The 18,672-nt window shown below is 42.0% G+C and overlaps 1 protein-coding gene across 2 annotated transcripts in view; it reads left to right on the forward strand.

The window, feature by feature from the left end:
- The first annotated feature begins 325 nt into the window (after positions 1–325).
- Positions 326–18,672, forward strand: part of igsf3 (immunoglobulin superfamily, member 3) — a 94,609-nt gene continuing 76,262 nt past the window's right edge. For both annotated transcript variants that reach the window (XM_061691274.1, XM_061691275.1), the window contains exon 1: positions 326–500. In XM_061691274.1, coding sequence (XP_061547258.1) covers positions 461–500 — 40 coding nt within the window. In that variant the 5' untranslated portion in view covers positions 326–460. The remainder of the gene's footprint in view (positions 501–18,672) is intronic.

The following is an 18,672-nucleotide window of genomic DNA, read 5'->3' on the forward strand; positions in this document are numbered from 1 at the left end:
CACCAAACACGGATTTAACTCAAGCCTCTCATTTCTCTTCTTTTTTTTTTAAATTTGGGGCCAATCCACGTCCAGTGTGGTGCTTAGCGAGATCCCAAAGAGTACGTGCGGGACTTGGAAGTGTTGAGTGAGCCGGAGCTCCTCCGCAGTCCGTGGATGTGTGGCGGTAGTACGCCGGGGAGTGGGTTGGGTCGCCCGGGTGCCTGGCACACGTCCTCGGCGATAAGGTGAGCGGAAGAAAGGACTCCCATTTTTGTGGTGTTGTTTTTTTTTTTCGGGAGGTGCTGCTTTGTACAGGACGCCAGAGAGCAGGAGGAGGGGGGGGGGGGGGCCTGGGAGCACCTTGCGTGGATTTGTGTACCTTCCTCTCCCTTTTCCGGGTGTGGAGGAGCCGCCGCTCGTTTGTTCATCCAAGAAGGGGCGACAACATCGCGGGGGTGGCTGAGCCGAGCCAGGCACGATGGCAACCGGTGTGCTCCTCGTCGCCTTTGCGCTGCTCGGTAAGTCAACCAAGACACATTTAAGTCTCCTTATTCTGCTTTTTATTTATTTTAATTTTTTTTAATTTTTTAAAAACAATTTCCATCTGGCGTCCAGCGTGGGTCAGTCTTAGCCGAATTTAGACGTTTGACTATCGGAGTTGTCAGTTTTGAGTCAGGTGGACATTACGGTGCACCAAATATACTGTTTCACTAAAAGTCCATGTATGTCCCTCAAGGGACACCATATGTGCTGCTGAAATGTAAACAAAAAAAAAAGTATAACGGCCAAAATATGTCAATTTAATGCAATACAAAAATACATTACACATTTAATTAAAACGCTTTAAAAACATTTTTTTTAAATGGTCACCAAGGCAACGGTAACCTTTCCAGGTTCCCAAAGGAGAACTGGTTGGTTACCACCAAGCTGTTCAAGTCAAGTGTCAAGAGTACAAAAGACACTGCGACTCCATTGACAAGCCACTTTACCTCTCAGGGGTCAATGTTTTATTTTTGTTCTTATGAATTTAATATGCAGTCGCAGTGTGTGTGCATTTCTGTTCATCAAAGTAGAATAGTCACAGATGGACCCTACAGGGCTAATTATGTACCCCCGTTTGTACTTACAAAGACTACATCTTATGTATGTCCCCAAACGGTGAAGATCTAGGGTACCCAAATCACTATCTTTTGAGGGGAATCACTTCAATGCCAAGCCAAAGGTGCAATGATAATTCCAGCGGTATACATTTTACTGTGCATGTGTGTGTGTTGAACTAGGTTAATGTCATATTTAGACCTTAGTCACAGATTAACCGTATAGATGCTCACAGACCGGTGTAGATTGCCTGCTATTGTTTCGAGTTACCACACACATAAACACGTCACTGACACGCATCTGGATGATGCATCGCCTCAGGATATGACATCACTCGGGTTGGTCATACAGTCAGAGGTTCTTTACCAAGTTTGTGGTTTACATCCATTTGTCACCCAAGTTCCACTGTATTGGGTGTCTCTCACATGCATGGGAGGTTAGCATGCTATGATGACACAGTGTGACTGATTGAAGCAAACATTCATAGACACAAGCTCGATGGCACCAACAGCCGCCCCCCAAACAAACACCAGATGGCTTTTGCGCCTTTCTGGATATGGTAGGCCCGTCATCAAGCAAGGGGGGGTCGGAAGCTGGCGGGAGGAGGAGGGCGGCGGCTTCGGGCCCCCTGACCCCCGCCCCCTTGGCCAAGAGGATTACCATTTGCACCGGGCTGCATCTTGCTGGCACTTTCACTGGGACAGAAGTGATTTTCCAATTGATAAATGCAACAGATTTGATCTACAGTAAGGGCCGTGGAAGTGCCGGTTCTGCTATTACATAATAATATGAATCACACGGGTGAAATTGTGCGGGTGGTATGTGTAGGAGTGTGTCATTGTGTGTGCGTGCATCATGGTTCGAGGGGCTTCACGATATTCTCGCAGGGTAATGTGTTGCCTGCGTTATTTATGGTGGATATTGATTCTGGAATAAGCGACATGATGCTGAAGTCATTGGCTTGTTTGTTTAGTTGTCAGTAGCGGAAAACAAGGTAATAGCTCATGCACATCTTAATGTAATTACAATTTTGGACAGCGGAACCTCTAAAAGTCGAATGTCCCAATTGGTATTCAATTCGGGATTCAACATTTTTGAGAGAAAAGTCACACAAAACTGTTTGCTTGCTAAACTTCACAAAATAATTGACTTCTGTCACGACTGATGTCAGGTTATTGTTCTGTTCCACAATCATAATTATGAGCGTTAGTAATGTCGGACTTTTGTTTCACAGCTGTCGGTCGTAGGCACGTGGCCACAAACAAATAATGATTTGTTTATGAAATCAGTTTTTCGCACCGCCAAGTTTGCCAACACTAGTTGCGGCAAACTTAAGTTAGCAGTCAGCGCGAAATGCTAACTAGCCCAAGCGTCAGCCTCAACTTTGACAAAAAAAACTTAAACAAAACAAACAACAGTGGACGGTTATTCCACTTCGCAGCAAGTCGCGTCACACCATAATTTCAATTAGTGGGCACACACACCAACATTCAAAATGAAGCCAATTGACGCTACGACGCTGCACCCGTTAGCCGCCTGTTAGCATGTTGTCCGAGTATCTGCTCCTGTTTGTACACTTAATTTGTGTCATTAATGTGTCATTTCATCAAACGAGCACACCTGGAGGTTTGTGGTGACGCCTCTGGGCTTCTCTCCATACCTTCGTCATCATCTCACGACCATTAATACTTGAAATGAAACGCTATTTTTGAAAATATGTCCATTTGTTAGCTAACCTCTGAATGTTGAAGTAGGCCAAATTAACAGTTTAGAACATCTGGGCGGCGGACTGATATGTAAAAGTCACATTGCTGTTGTATTGTTCATTATCACAAATGTAATGAGTCCTGTCCAATCAAATTTCTTGGTCAGAACTAATGGTTGCATCAAAGGAATTACAGTATTCCCCCACCGAGCCTTCCTGCGAAAACCGAAAAATTGCAGATTAGATGCCACAAGATGGTGGCAAAGCACTACATTTGTCTAAATGAAGAACCTCAACTCACTTCAACATAGTTCCTCGGCACCGAGATGTCACAAGATGGTGTGTTTTTTGGGGCTTTGTTTTGCGACACTTGCGACACAATTTTAGGAAGGTGACAGTTTGACCCTGGGAACATATTCCTCCCCCCACCCCGTTATTTCCTGTGGGTAAAAGCTTTCTCCAAATTGGAGGTCAACCAACATCCCGAAAGGACTGTGTCTGACCTTCCTATAATTTCACGATGTCCGTCTTCCTTTCTCACAACTGGATGAACCAAAACAATCTACTGCCAAGTTGAACTTTCTGCAGAACACCAACCGGGCAATCGCAATATGTTTTGCACACAAACACAGAAAAGAAGCCGACGTAGCTACAGGAGACCATCTACGGCAACAATGTTACATCACTTTACATCTTGCATCAGGACTTTTTTTTTTTTGCTGGATTTGCAACCAGATGTGTGTGTACGTGTGAGATTATTTGTGTGATGTAAACCCGACCAAGAGTGGCGCCCCAAGGCTTGCTCGCATGCTTGTTAGCTTTTCAAACATGGAGGGAGAGGCTCCAGTGTGTGTTTTTGTGTGTGTGTGTGTGTGTTTTAATTTGTAAGGTGTGTGTCTGCCTGTGAAGACGGTTTGAAAAAGGGAGCCAGCCCAGCTACTAAGCATATAAATTCTGTTAAACTAATATGAATATGTCCAAGGTAGTTGAACTGTGTAAATTTGAGTGAGCTGGATTAGGTGCTCATGGCCTGGATTTACACTGCGTTTCAAGTGACACATTTCCAATTATTATTATAATTTTTTTTTTGCTCAAGTGGCATGCTTTGAATATGCGTCATGACCGTGTGACTACAAAATGAAAAAAAAAAAAAAAAAAGGACTTGCAATCGAATATCCTCTGATCAGAATCAAGCCTCTTCCAAATGTCAATCAAAATTTGATACCTATCTGCACTTCAGCGAAAAGTATACATGATTAAATATATGCAGCAATGCAGAGGTTACTCTCTTTTCAATTAATTGGGGAAAGAGTCAACCAAGTCCAACTAAAACTCTATATAATGTTTAATATTTGTAGCATATATAAATTGTTTGTGTGTGTTGGCGCTGCCTGCTGTCGACGCTTGTTGCTTGCGTTCAATTTGGACGGTTTGTTTCATGTGTTAAGTCAGTGTAAGCAGCCAGATGTCACTTGAAATCAAAATAACGATAAATCGTTAAATCGGAATTGGGCACTTGGACCGGCAGTGCAAATACAGGCATATTTTCCCGATAGAAGTTTGATTTCAGACACACATAAAGCCACTCTCCCATTTCTCAATATCATACTTATTTTTAATCTGTTTGTATATGTTGACTGCACTGTAATTGAGCATGACTTACACTGCATTTAAAGCCTGGAAAATAGCCAAATATTGTTTTTTTTAAGGCTCTAATCCTTTGATCAGCTTCTTCAACCCAGGAACTTGATAATAGTCCTATCGCATTAAATCATTAATGTTTTTAAAAAGAGAAAAGTTCAAAGTAGTTATTGAATCTGAACAATTTTAGTGATTATAAAGCCATCCTTCCAATTTTGGGTCAATCAAGCAGCATGACAGCATTTGTGCACCAAACTATTTTTGGATCGGGCTCATAGCAATTATGCTTCTGTTAGCTTTTCCATGTGGTGCCAAAATTAAATGCGTTATATTCTATAATTCATATGTGCATTTCAGTGTTTCAAAGAGCTTTGTGGCGCTGTTGGTGGGCATTTTGACACCATTAAGAGGAGAAGTTGTAAAGCTCAAACTATTTGAATAATGGTTGCACCCCCCCCCCCCCCCCCCACCGCCCTCCTTATCTTGAGGAGTGTGACTTGAGTTATTTCACACTGTCTGAGGATTTCAAGTTTCCAATGCCACTCCCCGATGCCCAACCTTGTTCCAAATCGGACCCAACAGCCGTTGCCCAAAATGCTACGTTGACATGTGTGCGCCCACGCCATGGGTATCATGACTCAGCTGTTACTATACTTGGAATGTCGTCCACGTGTCAGCTGACATGAGGGCGAGCGCTGTTGGCATTATAGGAACATTACATAACTTTGTGTAAGCACCTCACAAATACACAACTTTTGCAACGTTTTCTTCCCCCCACCATGAACCTCTCTGTCTTCGTGAGGGGACATGCTGCGTTGTGCACCAGCCTGAGTTTCAGCTCCCTTTTACCCCCGTCTCGTTATTGTTCTGCGCCTGATATATTCCGTATAGCCCTTGTTTGCATCGTAAGCGCATCTTTTGTCTGCACCCATGAAGGGGCGTCTTTTGGGTCCGTTGCTTGCGCCGCATCATAACAACGCCGACTCGAGTGACACGTAAAAACAGCCGGCAGACATTCAGCTTGTCAGTCACACAGAACCTCTGTGATGGTTTCTTGTAAATAACGATGAAAGCTCAGGTGTGCATTGGAAACATGCGTCCGTTTGCTGCGGGCTGAGATGTCTTTGTCAGCGATCAAAATGCTTGCAAAGGCACGTTGTCTAATGTTTGTGTTCGACGGCACCGCAAGAGCTAGTACAGCAAGTTGTAACACGGGTTTAATAGTGTTTTCTAACCTACATGGCAATCTGCTGGCCCGTTATACAGACTTCACAGCCACTTATAGAAACTCACACCAAACTACCACCACGTTTTACGTCCCCTGGCCTCAGTCAGAAATCTTATTGCTTCGCCTCTCGACAAGACTATACTCACTATTGACGAATTTATGTTAGCAAAAGCAACGACAGCAAGCTACTGTATCTAGCCAAGGTTGTAGTAAGTGGGCGGATACCGTGTGGGTGAGAACATACATTCTTTGTCACTCGTTGTAACATTTGAGCATACACAAAAATAAACTCACGTGCGAGCATTCTGCTCTGGATACTCCACTGTCTAAACTTCGCTGCTGCGCCCTGTTAAATGTTACAACCTAAATTGAAAACGCTCTCTGGTGGGACATGTATAGTGAGGTGTTTCAAATTCTTCCCACAAGGCCAGCGAGCAGGGCCACAATGACGTCAGCATTTTTATGTCTTCTGATTGGTTGATCAGAGCATGTTCGACTAAATAAACATTCAATAGTGACCTGTGCACATTAATCTATTTAATAATCAGCATCTCTTTTGACTGTTATGTATTCATTTTTGTTTTGTTTTTTAATGTACGTAGCCTAGTTGCGTGCTGATGTATTGTTTTTGTATATTATTTGTTTTTATAAGTACCACTGTGGTGATATTAAGAGGTGGGTTGATTTGAGTAATTCCTAGTCAAGACCCGGGAACCAAATGCACAGCGTGCCACACAGTCTGATGTTTTCTTGCTACCCTTAATCTCCTCTCGGATAAAATTTCTCTTTTCCGTGACCCAACAGAAGTAAAAACAGGAGAACATCGTTCTCATCTGTTGTTGTTGCTGGTTCCAATTGAAGCATTCGACGGTTTTGGAAGCGGAAAACAGAATGCCCCAAGCCAAACTGGACTGTTTCTGTGCAATGGAAAAGTGGCCTTGGGGCCCTCTGGCAGACCCAGTTTTCAACCCTCACAAGGTGGGAATGTTAAAACAATAATGATGGACGACAGGTCTGTTGTTACGTTAAACTGAGTTTGTGCAAAAGGCTCAAGCTTTCAGAAGACAAAGCAATCCATCCAAAGTGAAGTTAGCTGTCAGTGTTTTGGAGAAGCGCTAGCCCCGAACCTGTGCCCCTGATGTGATACGTCTCTCCAGTTCATATACAAAGTGAGTGTGTGTGAAATGGTTCCCGAGGGAGGGTTCCTGTCTGTTGCAGTGATTCAGCAGAGAATGACTGAAGCTGAAGCACAAGCTCATGATAACTGACAGGATTCCTCCGCATCCCAACTTCCTGCCAGTTCTTTTTTTTTTTTTTTCCCCCTCTGCCTGGCCTATCCTCTAAAATCCTATCTCATGTTTTGGCAAAGCGACCCAAAAAAAACACCCCCTTAGTAATTCTGTTGGAACACTTTATGCTGTGTTCTTGTCAGCTGAATGAGTGGCCCTCCAGCTACCTGCTCCTCCTCCTCCTCCTCCTCCTCCTCCTCCTCTTCCTACTCCTCCAGTGAGTCGCCCCTGACCACCTCCCCCTCTCCAATTCCAAACAGTGCTTTGCCCAGCCCTCTTCAAATACTAATTAGAAACTATGCCCCCAGTCCCCAAGGAAAATCCAAAAGAGTCTTCCAACTCCCTTAAGACCACACATTTTCTTTTTACAAATGATATTTTACAACAAAACAGTCTCCAACTTATGGGTTTTTGTTATCACGCTTTGAGAAATTATCTCCAGCTCCAGTATCTTGACTGTAAAGCACATCACATGACCAATGAACGGCAACTGTGACCAGTGTGTTAACTCCACACGGCGGTGATAACGCCGCCGGACAATTGTTTCCTCTTGCTCGTGTAGGCGGGAGCAGGGTAATAAAAGGCAAGAGTGTAACTACACCAAAGCCGTCATCGTAGACGACAAGGTTAGCGAGGTCGGTAATTCATTATCCGTGCCGTGGCTTGTTTACCTCTGGAAATATGTCGGATTCGAATGTGCTGAATCTGGGAATGTGTGGCTGCTTATGACTGTACAGAGCTCCACCAAAGCCAAACAATCTCTATATTTAAGTGTGTCCACCTTTGTAGATACCAACCTATTGTCTTATTAACATGTTTGCATTAATGACAGAACATTGTAGGAACATGTTGAAAAACGTAACCTACAATCCATAACCAGTATGCAAACGTAAGAACAAGCCAGTGAAGTTGCTTGCAAATTCAGTAATCATGTCTCGACTGAGCAAAATGAGTTTTTGACTTTTAGAGTTGGCCATGCTTATACATAATTTTGGGGAAAAAAACGCATTGTTTTGGACAAACTGCATGATAGAGCCTGCCGAGGCAAACATTTTAAAAGGGGTTTCAACTGGGACATTTTTGAAAGCAAGACATTTTTTTCTGTGTAAACACTGAAAGCGCTCATCTGATAATGGGAGGACGTGTTACGTATCGCATCACAACCATGTGCGAGTTTGGCGCAACCAAAACACTGGTGGACCACAGCACTGTTGCGTAGAACTTCTCTAGCAAAGCGTGCATTTACTTTACCACTACGACCTCCAATGGACAAATTCCCAACCCACATATACACAAATTAAGGGTATTGAAAATATGATTTGCAATAAAGTAAGACGGGGGGATAAACATTAGGTGTGGTTGCGTTTCTGTACAAAGGGACGTCAACAACTACTGGCCTGGCATGTGTGATAGTTATTTAGTCATTATTGCAGATTCATGTAAAAATAAAAAAACATGACATTTTTTACTGGCGCATTGATAGAACATCTTTTGAGTGTTAAGAAAATCACTATACAACTCTGATTCATCATTTTGTAGCCTATAGCTTAGGCTAAATATTAAATATTATCTAGTTTATTTGGCCTGGGCTGACCCCCTGAGCCTCGTAGTGTATTACATTTTAACATGAAAAGTGCTATAGAGATCAAGTCTGATTGATTGATATAATATTGTAACCTCCATATTACTCCACTGGCAATTATATTATTTTGTTTTCGCTGGATTTTACAGTGTTTATTTTTTGTTGTGTGGGCAGATGTCTGTGTGTGTGTAAAATGTATGTGTGTGTATATATATATATATATATATATATATATATATATATAAATTGGTGCATTCCGATGACTTCAAGCTCCCATTGACGCTGCACATAACTTTAACTTTACATATTTCCACTGTTGGTGTGTCACTACAATCAAGTCTTGGCATCATAACAGCGTTGGGAGGGATCGATGAATAGGAAACGCTGTCATGTCGGTGTTTATCGGAGGGAGAATCCTCCTGTATGTAACAGCCAAAGCCACCTTGGACTGTTTATGAGCACCTTCACTGCTTTGCCAGACAGACCAACTAAGACCCATCCCCCCGCTGGGAATTTTGTCTGCTCCGCCCCTCTTGCTGTCGGGCTTTGAAAGTGATAATGAAGGGCCAGCCAGAGGCTTGGGCTTTACTTCTTTACACGTACGCACACACATCACAAGATGCTGCTATCATTCATCGCAGCCTTGCTCCGCACCTCCGTGGATCCCACACCGGTGGGATTCTCACCGGGTCTGGTAACTATGGCGACCACTCCCCCACCTGCAAAGAGATGATCCATATTCAGTAGCTCACACTCCGGAAGTGCGCGACTAATTGTCTGCATGCATTTGTATTATTTTTTTATTGTAAAAGTACACGTTTGTTCCTACAAAGCGCATTCCGCTCAGACTGGCAATAGGCTCTTAATGTTCTTTCTCCCGACTTTTACAGCAAGAACCAAAGAGTTGTGTGTGTTTGTGTGTCTAATAGCTTATGCATAAATGTATGAAATCACAAGCACGCTTTTTGCTGCCTCAAAGGCAAAATGACTGACAATGGCAGAAACGTCTGTTTGAAGCGTACTAATTAATAGTTAATTTTCCCCCCCCCCCTCCGATCTGCGGCGTAATCCGCAAAGCTGCGAACTGATAGCGAGCTGCCAGTCACACGAAATCTCGCCAGTGTACATGAAGTAGATGCAGCTGTCACGTCACAATCGTGCTTGAGCACAAGATGGATAATGAGGCACAACAGTGTGGAGATTTTCCAGAGTATACAGTTTTACTAATTAACACCAACACTCAAAAGTGATTGCGTTTGAACGTGGCACAATATTAAGTTGTTTTTGTGTGTGTGCGTGTTCATAATTGAGTTATTTGGTGTATTTAAGAGTAGAGTCTTTGTCTTTCTGAAAGATGGCTGAGGGAGGCATGGGTGGGGGTTGGTTGGGATGACGGGACGAGTGGGGGAGCAGGTGTTCATATGGAGTTAATGGTTTTGGCAACAGCGTCTACTTTAACGTAGGAGGTGTGTGTGGTTGGGTGGGCGTAAACCAGTTTTACAACTTGCCCGTAGCTCCCTTTGTGACCGCTTTGCCCCCGCGGTGAGAAACAAAACCTGAAGGCTTAAAAGCCGTAACAGAGCATGACCGCCATGTCGAAACACTAATTGATGCAGTGTCATGTGACCGACTGGCAGTCATGCATTGTGGTATTTTCCTTATGGATCGACAATGTTTGTCCCTCTTCTGTTGCTAACTGAGATCAATACATTGGAACCTCTAGGTTCAGTTTATTTTGGGACGCTGTTTGACATCCTGATTGTTTGGTTTTCGAAAAAAAAACATTTTCTCACAGGGAATAATGGAAAAAGAAATATGAACCAAAGTCAAAATTGTCGGCACTTATCAAAGTGTCATAGTTTGTTAACCAGTGTTATTTTTTTATAACAGCTTGGATTATATTACTCGTGTTCAAAGAAGTTATGGACCGTAAAATGTAAGCAAAATAAAACAATCTTAAAGAACAGCCAAAACACGGCAATTTATACATATTTAGTCATTTGAAGGTTTTGTATGATTTTGGAGGCTTCTCTTTCCCAAAGATCGTGATGAAATTTCCAATTCTACAACCTCAGGCGCTCTCCTTCTCTTGTTCTTTTATAAAAGCTAAAAAAAAAAGCTCTCTACATTTAAAAAAAAAATACTTTGCCAAAATCTCCATTGCAAATTCTACAACCTCAGCGGCATTCAACGACGCAACACCACGGTAAATGTTTTGACATTTTGTCAAATAAAACTTCAGCACTTAATCAAAAGTGAGCCTTATTGTTTTTTACTGGATCACATTCGAGTTTGCAAGTGTACCTAATGTCACGGTCTGTGTGTGTAGATCACTGAAATGATCACAAGCACAAATTTGTTGTACCTTTGCGATTAGAGACAGAAAAGGCATTTATGCCACCCAGCTGCAGCGTGAATAATTTATTCAGAATAAAGTTAGAAGAGAACAATCTTCAAACAAACCCAATTTTTCTTGCACTTCAAAATGTTGACACCGCTGTGCCATATGTGACCGTGCTGTTTTATCCGTTTTGGAACAGCCTGTGACTGCGTTGCGCAGCTGCATATCTACAGTTTAAAATTAATGTTGCATCTACAGTATTTGTTTCATGACGCGCGACACAGCATTAAAAGGTATACAACATTTGCCCTCTGGAGAGTTGAATAGGTGGCGCTTAAGCTCTGTTTTATGGGTGTAATAACGGCTTAGTCGATGGTTGCAAATTCTGTTGATTGTGTGGGATAAGCGTAGCAACATGACAACATCTATGGGAAGTCGTGGCACTTCCACGCTGTATGGGCCGAAACCTGGGCTCCATCATTCTGCTCATGACAACACTGGAGTCAATGCAGGTATTTGCAGTCTTCAGTCGCCAGAGCCGGAGGACCCGACTCAGCTGACTTGACTCAAGTCAGACAAAGGACTTGCTTCGCTAAAACTTATGAAAAATTTGCCTTGACTCAAGTCTTTCCCATTTACATTTGAAAGTCAGCATTTTCCAGATAGTGTGCCATTTGTTTTGGATGTGAAAGAAAAGGTTTCTTCTTTTTGTTTGCGTATCGCATGCAAACCTGGCAACACACCTAATTCCTGTGGCACGTCTTATTTATGAATTACCTAACCCAAGTCAGGACTGGACTCAACCTGCTTGAAATTCAGTATTTACTCGACTTAAAAAAAATTTGATTCAAATAACACTTACAGTTTATCCTTTCATTGATTGTTTGTCAAGTACATTTAGTCTAATGCCCATCCCATGCCCGTGTTTTCAACTGTCTCGTGCTGTCCTTGCTTCAACCCAGTTAGGATGACTGCAATCTGCATAGCAGAGGATCCAGACGGACATAATACGATTTGAGTAAGACACAAAACCTCATTGGGTGCCACTGATGTGATATTCAAATGGAAATCTTTGAAAGTGTCATTTAAAGAGTTCCAAAGACTCGCTGAATGCTGATTATCCATTTAAAACAACGCGAAAAAAAGGATCTCTTCAACATCACGGTCCAACTGAAAGTCAAATCCGTTGTGGGAGTGAGCAGAAGAAAGAAGTCTCTTCAGCACAGAGCAATGGCATTTTCATCTTTCAGCATTCACTCAATAAATCACTATCATCACTTGCGAAATGGCCAGAGTGTAGACTGTATGAAATTTACATTTGGATTGTATTTGTAGTTAAAAACCAAAGTGATGTTTGGGGAGTTGGTTTACCCTTTATCCATCCATTTTCAATAGTGTTTGTCCTCATTAGGGTCACGGGTGACCTGGAACCTATGACTAAACCATTTGCAGCTATGGCCAATATACAGTCTACAATGACCCTCACATTCATGGTTGGTTGGAATGTGGGAGGAAGCTGGAGTACCCAGAGAAAACCCACACAAGCAGCCACGGAACATGCAAACTGCACACAGGAAGGCCAAAGTCGAAATTCCATCTCCCAAATCTCAGAACTGTAAGACTGTCTGCGAACTGTTTCCCCACCCTGCTAGCAAGTCGAGTTAATTTTAGGCTAGTTAAGTGCCCACTAAATGTTTTCTTTTTTTCTCCGAGTGGTTTGCCGAAATGGACATGCTCGAAATACTGTCAATCACGCACCATTTACATACAGTAAAGTTATTTGCAGTCTTGTTCTGCTGCAGTTCCGTATTCCATAACGCTTTCCTCATGTCGTGTTACATTCAGCAACTTTAAACAGGCAGTTTATTCTAGCTGTAATTTTACCTTTATTCAACCAGGTGTAGTCTGCGATCTCTTTTCCAGGGTAATAACACAAGGCGGGAGCAGCAGCACATTAAACAGAAGTATAAGCAAGCATTCGGCATTGAAACAACACACATCAAAATTCCAAAAAGTAACAGTAAAAACAGACAGAATATAAAACAACAAACAAAACTCATCTTGCAGCTTATTACAAACAGATTGGAGTTTTTAAATCAATTTTCCCACCTATTGTGACAATAACAATAAGGGGATGTTTACAGGGCTGTTAATCAGTTTTCCAGTGCCACTCCTCATTTGAGAAAAAAAATGTGACTTATGGCCCAAGGTCTTCAATTTGAATGCTCCGTAAGAAACAGGAGAAGGATGTGCAGCGGGCAGGTGTGCTCAGCGTTGCCTGTCCACTCCCACAGTGCACAGGAGCAACACATTGACTTAGAAGTTGGAATCAGGCGTGAAAGCCCCCCATTGCTCCCATCCCACTCTCACCAGCTGTTTTGTGCAGCCACACAGGTGGGGTCTTGGCGCCCATAGCCCAGGGGAGCCATAATTTAAAAATCGTTAGCCTAGCGCAGGAGGCGAATGGATGGCATTGAGCGCGTGTAACAAAAAGCAGGGGTCCAATTTCAGGCTTTTTGATTTGGTTCCCTGTATTGACCTCCGAACTGTTTTTCTGACTTTTCTGTTTGTAAATGTAAGGAAACAGTCTGTTAGCTAACTTAGCATACAACCCCAATTCCAATGAAGTTGGGACGTTGTGTTAAACATAAGTAAAAACAGAATACAATGATATTTAATTGAATACACTACAAAGACAAGCTATATAATGTTCAAACTGATTAACGTTATTGTTTTTAGCAAATAATCATTAACTTAGAATTTTATGGCTGCAACACGTTCCAAAAAAGCTGGGACAGGGTCATGTTTACCACTGTGTTACATCACCTTTTCTTTTAACAACATTCAATAAACGTTTGGGAACTGAGGACACTAATTGTTGAGGCTTTGTAGGTGGAATTATTTCCCATTCTTGCTTGATGTACAGCTTCAGCTGTTCAAGAGTCTGGGGTCTCCGTTGTCATATTTACGCTTCATAATGCGTCACACATTTTCCATGGGAGACAGGTCTGGACTGCAGGCAGGCCAGTCTAGTACCCGCACTCTTTTACTACAAAGCCACGCTGCTGTAACACGTGCAGAGTGTGGTTTGGCATTGTCTTCCTGAAATAAGCAGGGGCATCCATGAAAAAGATGTTGCTTGGATGGCAGCATATGTTTCTCCAAAACCTGTATGTACCTTTCAGCATTAATGGTGCCTTCACAGATGTGCAAGTTACCCATGCCATTGGCACTAACACAGCCCCATACCATCACAGATGCTGGCTTTTGAACTTTGCGCCCATAACAGTCCGGATGGTTCTTTTCCTCTTTGGCCCGGAGGACACAACGTCCACAATTTCCAAAAACAATTTGAAACGTGGAATCGTCTTTTCCACTTTTCATCAGCCCATCTTAGATGAGCTCGGGCCCAGAGAAGCCGGCGGCGTTTCTGGGTGTTGTTGATAAATGGCTTTTGCTTTGCATAGTAGAGTTTCAAGTTGCACTTACGGATGTAGCGCCCAACTGTATTTACTGACATTGGTTTTCTGAAGTGTTTCTGAGCCCATGTGGTGATATCCTTTACACATTGGTGTCGGTTTTTGATGCAGTGCCGCCTCAGGGATTGAAGGTCATGGGCGTTCAATGTTGGTTTTTGGCTTCGCCGCTTACATGCAGTGCTTTTTCCAGATTCTCTGAAACCTTTGATGATATAATGGACCGTAGATGATGAAATCCCGAAATTGCAATTGTACGTTGAGGATCTTTGTCCTTAAACTGTTTGACTATTTTCTCACACACTTGTTCACAAAGAAGTGAAGCTCGCCCCATCTTTGCTTGTGAATGACTAGGCAATTCAGGGAAGCCTCATTTATACCCAATCATGGCACCCACCTGTTAATCTGTGGGATGTTCCAAACAGGTGTTTGATGAGCATTCCTCAACTTTCTCAGTCTTTTTTTGCAACCCGTCCCAGCTTTTTTGGAACGTTTATCAAAAAAATTTGGAACGTTTACCAAACGTTTATTGAATGTTGTTAAAAGAAAAGGTGATGTAACACAGTGGTAAACATGACCCTGTCCCAGCTTTTTTGGAACGTGTTGCAGCCATAAAATTCCAAGTTAATGATTATTTGCTAAAACAAAGTTTATCAGTTTGAACATTAAATATCTTTGTCGTGTATTCAAATAAATATAGGTTTAACATGATTTGCAAGTCATTTTATTCTGTTTTTATTCATGTTTAACACATCCCAACTTCATTGGAATTGGGGTTGTATATGCAGTATATGCGCAGGTGTACCTAATGATGTGGCAGGTGCAAATGTATTCCGTGTTCAAGACCAAACATGCTTTGTTTTCATATTTGACATTTTCAAAAGCGTTGTAATATATTTTCAGGACAAGGTAATTGGGGCCAATCCATTATAGTAGTACATCAGCAAGTAACAACTGACATTTTACTGCCTCTGCCAAGAAAGCTTGGTGTATAAATGGAGCATGGACCACGGAGCAGACCGTTCAATTATTTTTTTACATTGCAAAAAGTGTCTTTACGTTAAGTTTGGCACACTGAGCTTCCCTAATTTAACAGTCTGCCTCTGACTGAGCGGCCATATTATTGACGCACGTTCATGTTGCGCTGATGTCCTGCGATGCGAGTCTTAAGAGCAGTGAATAAATTACAATTAAACAATCTTGAGTGGTTGGTGCCACATTGAGTGAGGCTGCAAACAAAGCAGCACCCATTCATGAATAAAGCTCAAGAAAGAGCTACAGACCAGAAAGTCTGTGCCGCTGTGCTTTTGCATTATTCTACAGAATAACTTGCGCTCTCGCCACACGTTTGTTCATTTGGAGGCTGCTGGATTGGTACAATCGTTCATATTTTGTTCTATCTGAATTGGCTGAAATTGTGGTTCATGTGATGTCTGCAAAGATTACACATTCAGACCCTTCTACCTCTTGACCGAGGTCATCCATCCATCCATCCATTTTCTCTTAAGGCTTGTCCTCGTTTGGGTCACGGGTAAACTGGAGGCTGTCCAAGTTGACTTTAGGTGAGAGGCGGGGTACACCTTGGACTTCAGGACACACATAGACAAAGGTTCACATTCACATTCAGATCCATGGACAATTTAGAGTCTTCAATGAACCAAATGTGCATGTTTTTGGAATGTGGGAGGAAGCCCACGCAAGTACAGGGAGAATGAGAATCAAGATTTGAATCAGAACTGTGCCAAATGTGACTGTCTGCTATGTACCCTATTTCTTGAAGTTCTTGCAATTTATATTCCACAGTAATTTGTACAATGTACTTTGATTATATTCTACAACTACCATATAAAGGTTCAACTAAATTTTTCCAGGAAACTGGTAAAATTGCACCGGTAAAACTGGTAAAAGAGCAACTCCTTTTCTGATTGCTTAACTGAGGTCTTGAGTGTTAAAAAGACGTGTCACGCAATTTCGGCCATGGCGACGGATTCAACTCCGACATTAGAGGCGTAGTCTTCTCCCCCAAATTTGGTTACATTAAAAATTGTACAGTCACAGGTCACATCACTTGTGACTGTTAAAACTAGAAACCAAGAGGAGGATGTTCATGTGCTAAAAATATAGATCCAATTACAGTCAACAACATGAAGAAATTAAGAGAAGAAATGCTTGTAGGAATTGTCAAGGCACTACAGAGGTGAAATGGAAAAGTAAGGAATGTAATATTGCGTGTTGTCTTTCGACTATGTTGTGCAATTTTTGCTCAATCAATCCCTTTGGTCTATTGATATTGTAAAAAAAACAAAAAAAAGAAGATTTCACAACTGGTTTGGCTAATACCTGTCGAAGAAGGTACAACAACTTCAATAATATCGAAAGCTTTGAATCCTGTGCTTGCTGAAGTTACAATAGCCTTACTTTGTTTGCTCTCGTTCCATTATTTAACTCGATTGTTTTAGAAATGAATAATAGATTGCATCACAATGACCAGGATGTCTTCTGTAGACAGCACCACTTCTCTGCACAGACACGAACAAACAGAGCATCTGTCGATCGTTTGGTTGTTTTGGAAAAGTGTGTCTTGCCCAAACTGAGAAGGGATTGCTTCATCACACTGCTGGTTTATAAACCCTGCCTCTATAAATGCTTTCCCCAGCATGTAAATCTTGTAATCCCTGCACATGCACACCACCTGGCTGCCTCTTTTTACTTGAAATTCTATTCAACGAGGAAATGCTGACCCATAATGGAATCTACTTTTTCTTCCCATTGTAGGCAGCGCCAGCCTCTCTGCCCCGAATGAGGCCGTAATGGCCAGTTGCTCTAAGTGTTTGTCAGCTGATGACTGGCTCGTCCTAATGGAAGCTGAAGGCTCGGCTTCTCTTCCTCGATTTGTTTCGCCATGTCATGAGCACCCGTCTCGTGGCTGGCAGGCGTCTGCAGGCTTCGGTATTTTCATTCAACACAGGGAAATCGAGCTGTTTCTTTTCCATACAAAAAATCATGTGTTATCCTTCACCTCCCTCTTAAAACCAGTTCATATATAAAAAAATAATCTTAAATATGGGATTTGTCGAATGTTTTGACTCTGGGAGTTGGTCAGTGTTTGGTTAAGACAGCTCTGCGACATTGATTTCTACAATTTATTGCTGCTGGTGATTGTCACCGTGGGAAGGACATGGAGTCGTTAACTGGGAGGACACGGCCCGAATTGTAATATTCAACCCTGTAGGGAGCTCATCAATCACAGCTTCAAGAATGAGATTGCTGGGGAGATCAAATATGAAAGAAAAGTGTTACTTTTTCTTTGAACAAACCCATAGTCCCTGCAAAATTGTACAATTTCAGTAATAACTGCTGCAGTGGAGTCCCGACTGTTTGAATTGTTTAACAGCAATGTTTGAGGTAAGGATTTTTTAAAGGCTGTCTCAGCTATGGTTCAATTTCTTGGTCCAAATCAGTTGAGGGATTTGTAATCTTGATCAAGTTGCCCCTGAATTGGTCTTTACAAATATCTACTTATGCAACTAACAGTATGTTGCAAGAATGTTTACAGGACGGAGGGTTGGTTTATGGATTCATCAGTGAAGAACTAATAAAAGCTTCACAGAGTAAAATCGTCCTACCTCGATAACAGATAATCCAGATGCGCTTCAACCCCCTGTGAGCAGATGACGTTCTAACTGCATAAATACTAATCTGCAGATGTTTGCTAAATTAATTGTTTCATCCGTTTACTACTTGTACTTTTTGGAATTGTTGAATTACACATTGGCTCCAGGTCACAATAGTTTCTTAACATCACATGACTCGTGTCAAATTTGCTTGGAACCCTCCAAAACATCGCTTCTTGGTAGTTTCGGAAAGGTTGGTTTGGTTCGCACCCAAGTTTATTGTTTGTTTATTGTTTGTTCACACCTACTACACCAAAGAGGAAAACGAAGAAGAGTTTTATTCAAATAGACCAAAGGTATGCTGCCTTCCTCTGATCACCACTACTTGAGTGTCATGGAATAACAGCTTAATATTGAACAATGTCATCAAAATCAGATCAGAATCAGAATCATCTTTATTTTTCCAAGTATGTCCAAAAAACACACAAGGAATTTGTCTCCGGTAGTTGGAGCCGCTCTAGTACGACAACAGACAGTCAATTGACAGAGAACACTTGAGACATAAAGACATTGAGAAAAACAGTCACTGAGCAGTAAAGGGTTGCTAGTTATCTGGTAATACTGGTTAAATTTTTATTTATTTATTTATTTTTTGACAATTGTGCAAAAAGATGCAGAGTCCTCTAGCATTTAGAGCAGTTTGAATGACTAATACA

Source organism: Phycodurus eques, chromosome 12, assembly GCF_024500275.1.
Source record: "Phycodurus eques isolate BA_2022a chromosome 12, UOR_Pequ_1.1, whole genome shotgun sequence".
Taxonomy (NCBI): Eukaryota; Metazoa; Chordata; class Actinopteri; order Syngnathiformes; family Syngnathidae; genus Phycodurus; species Phycodurus eques.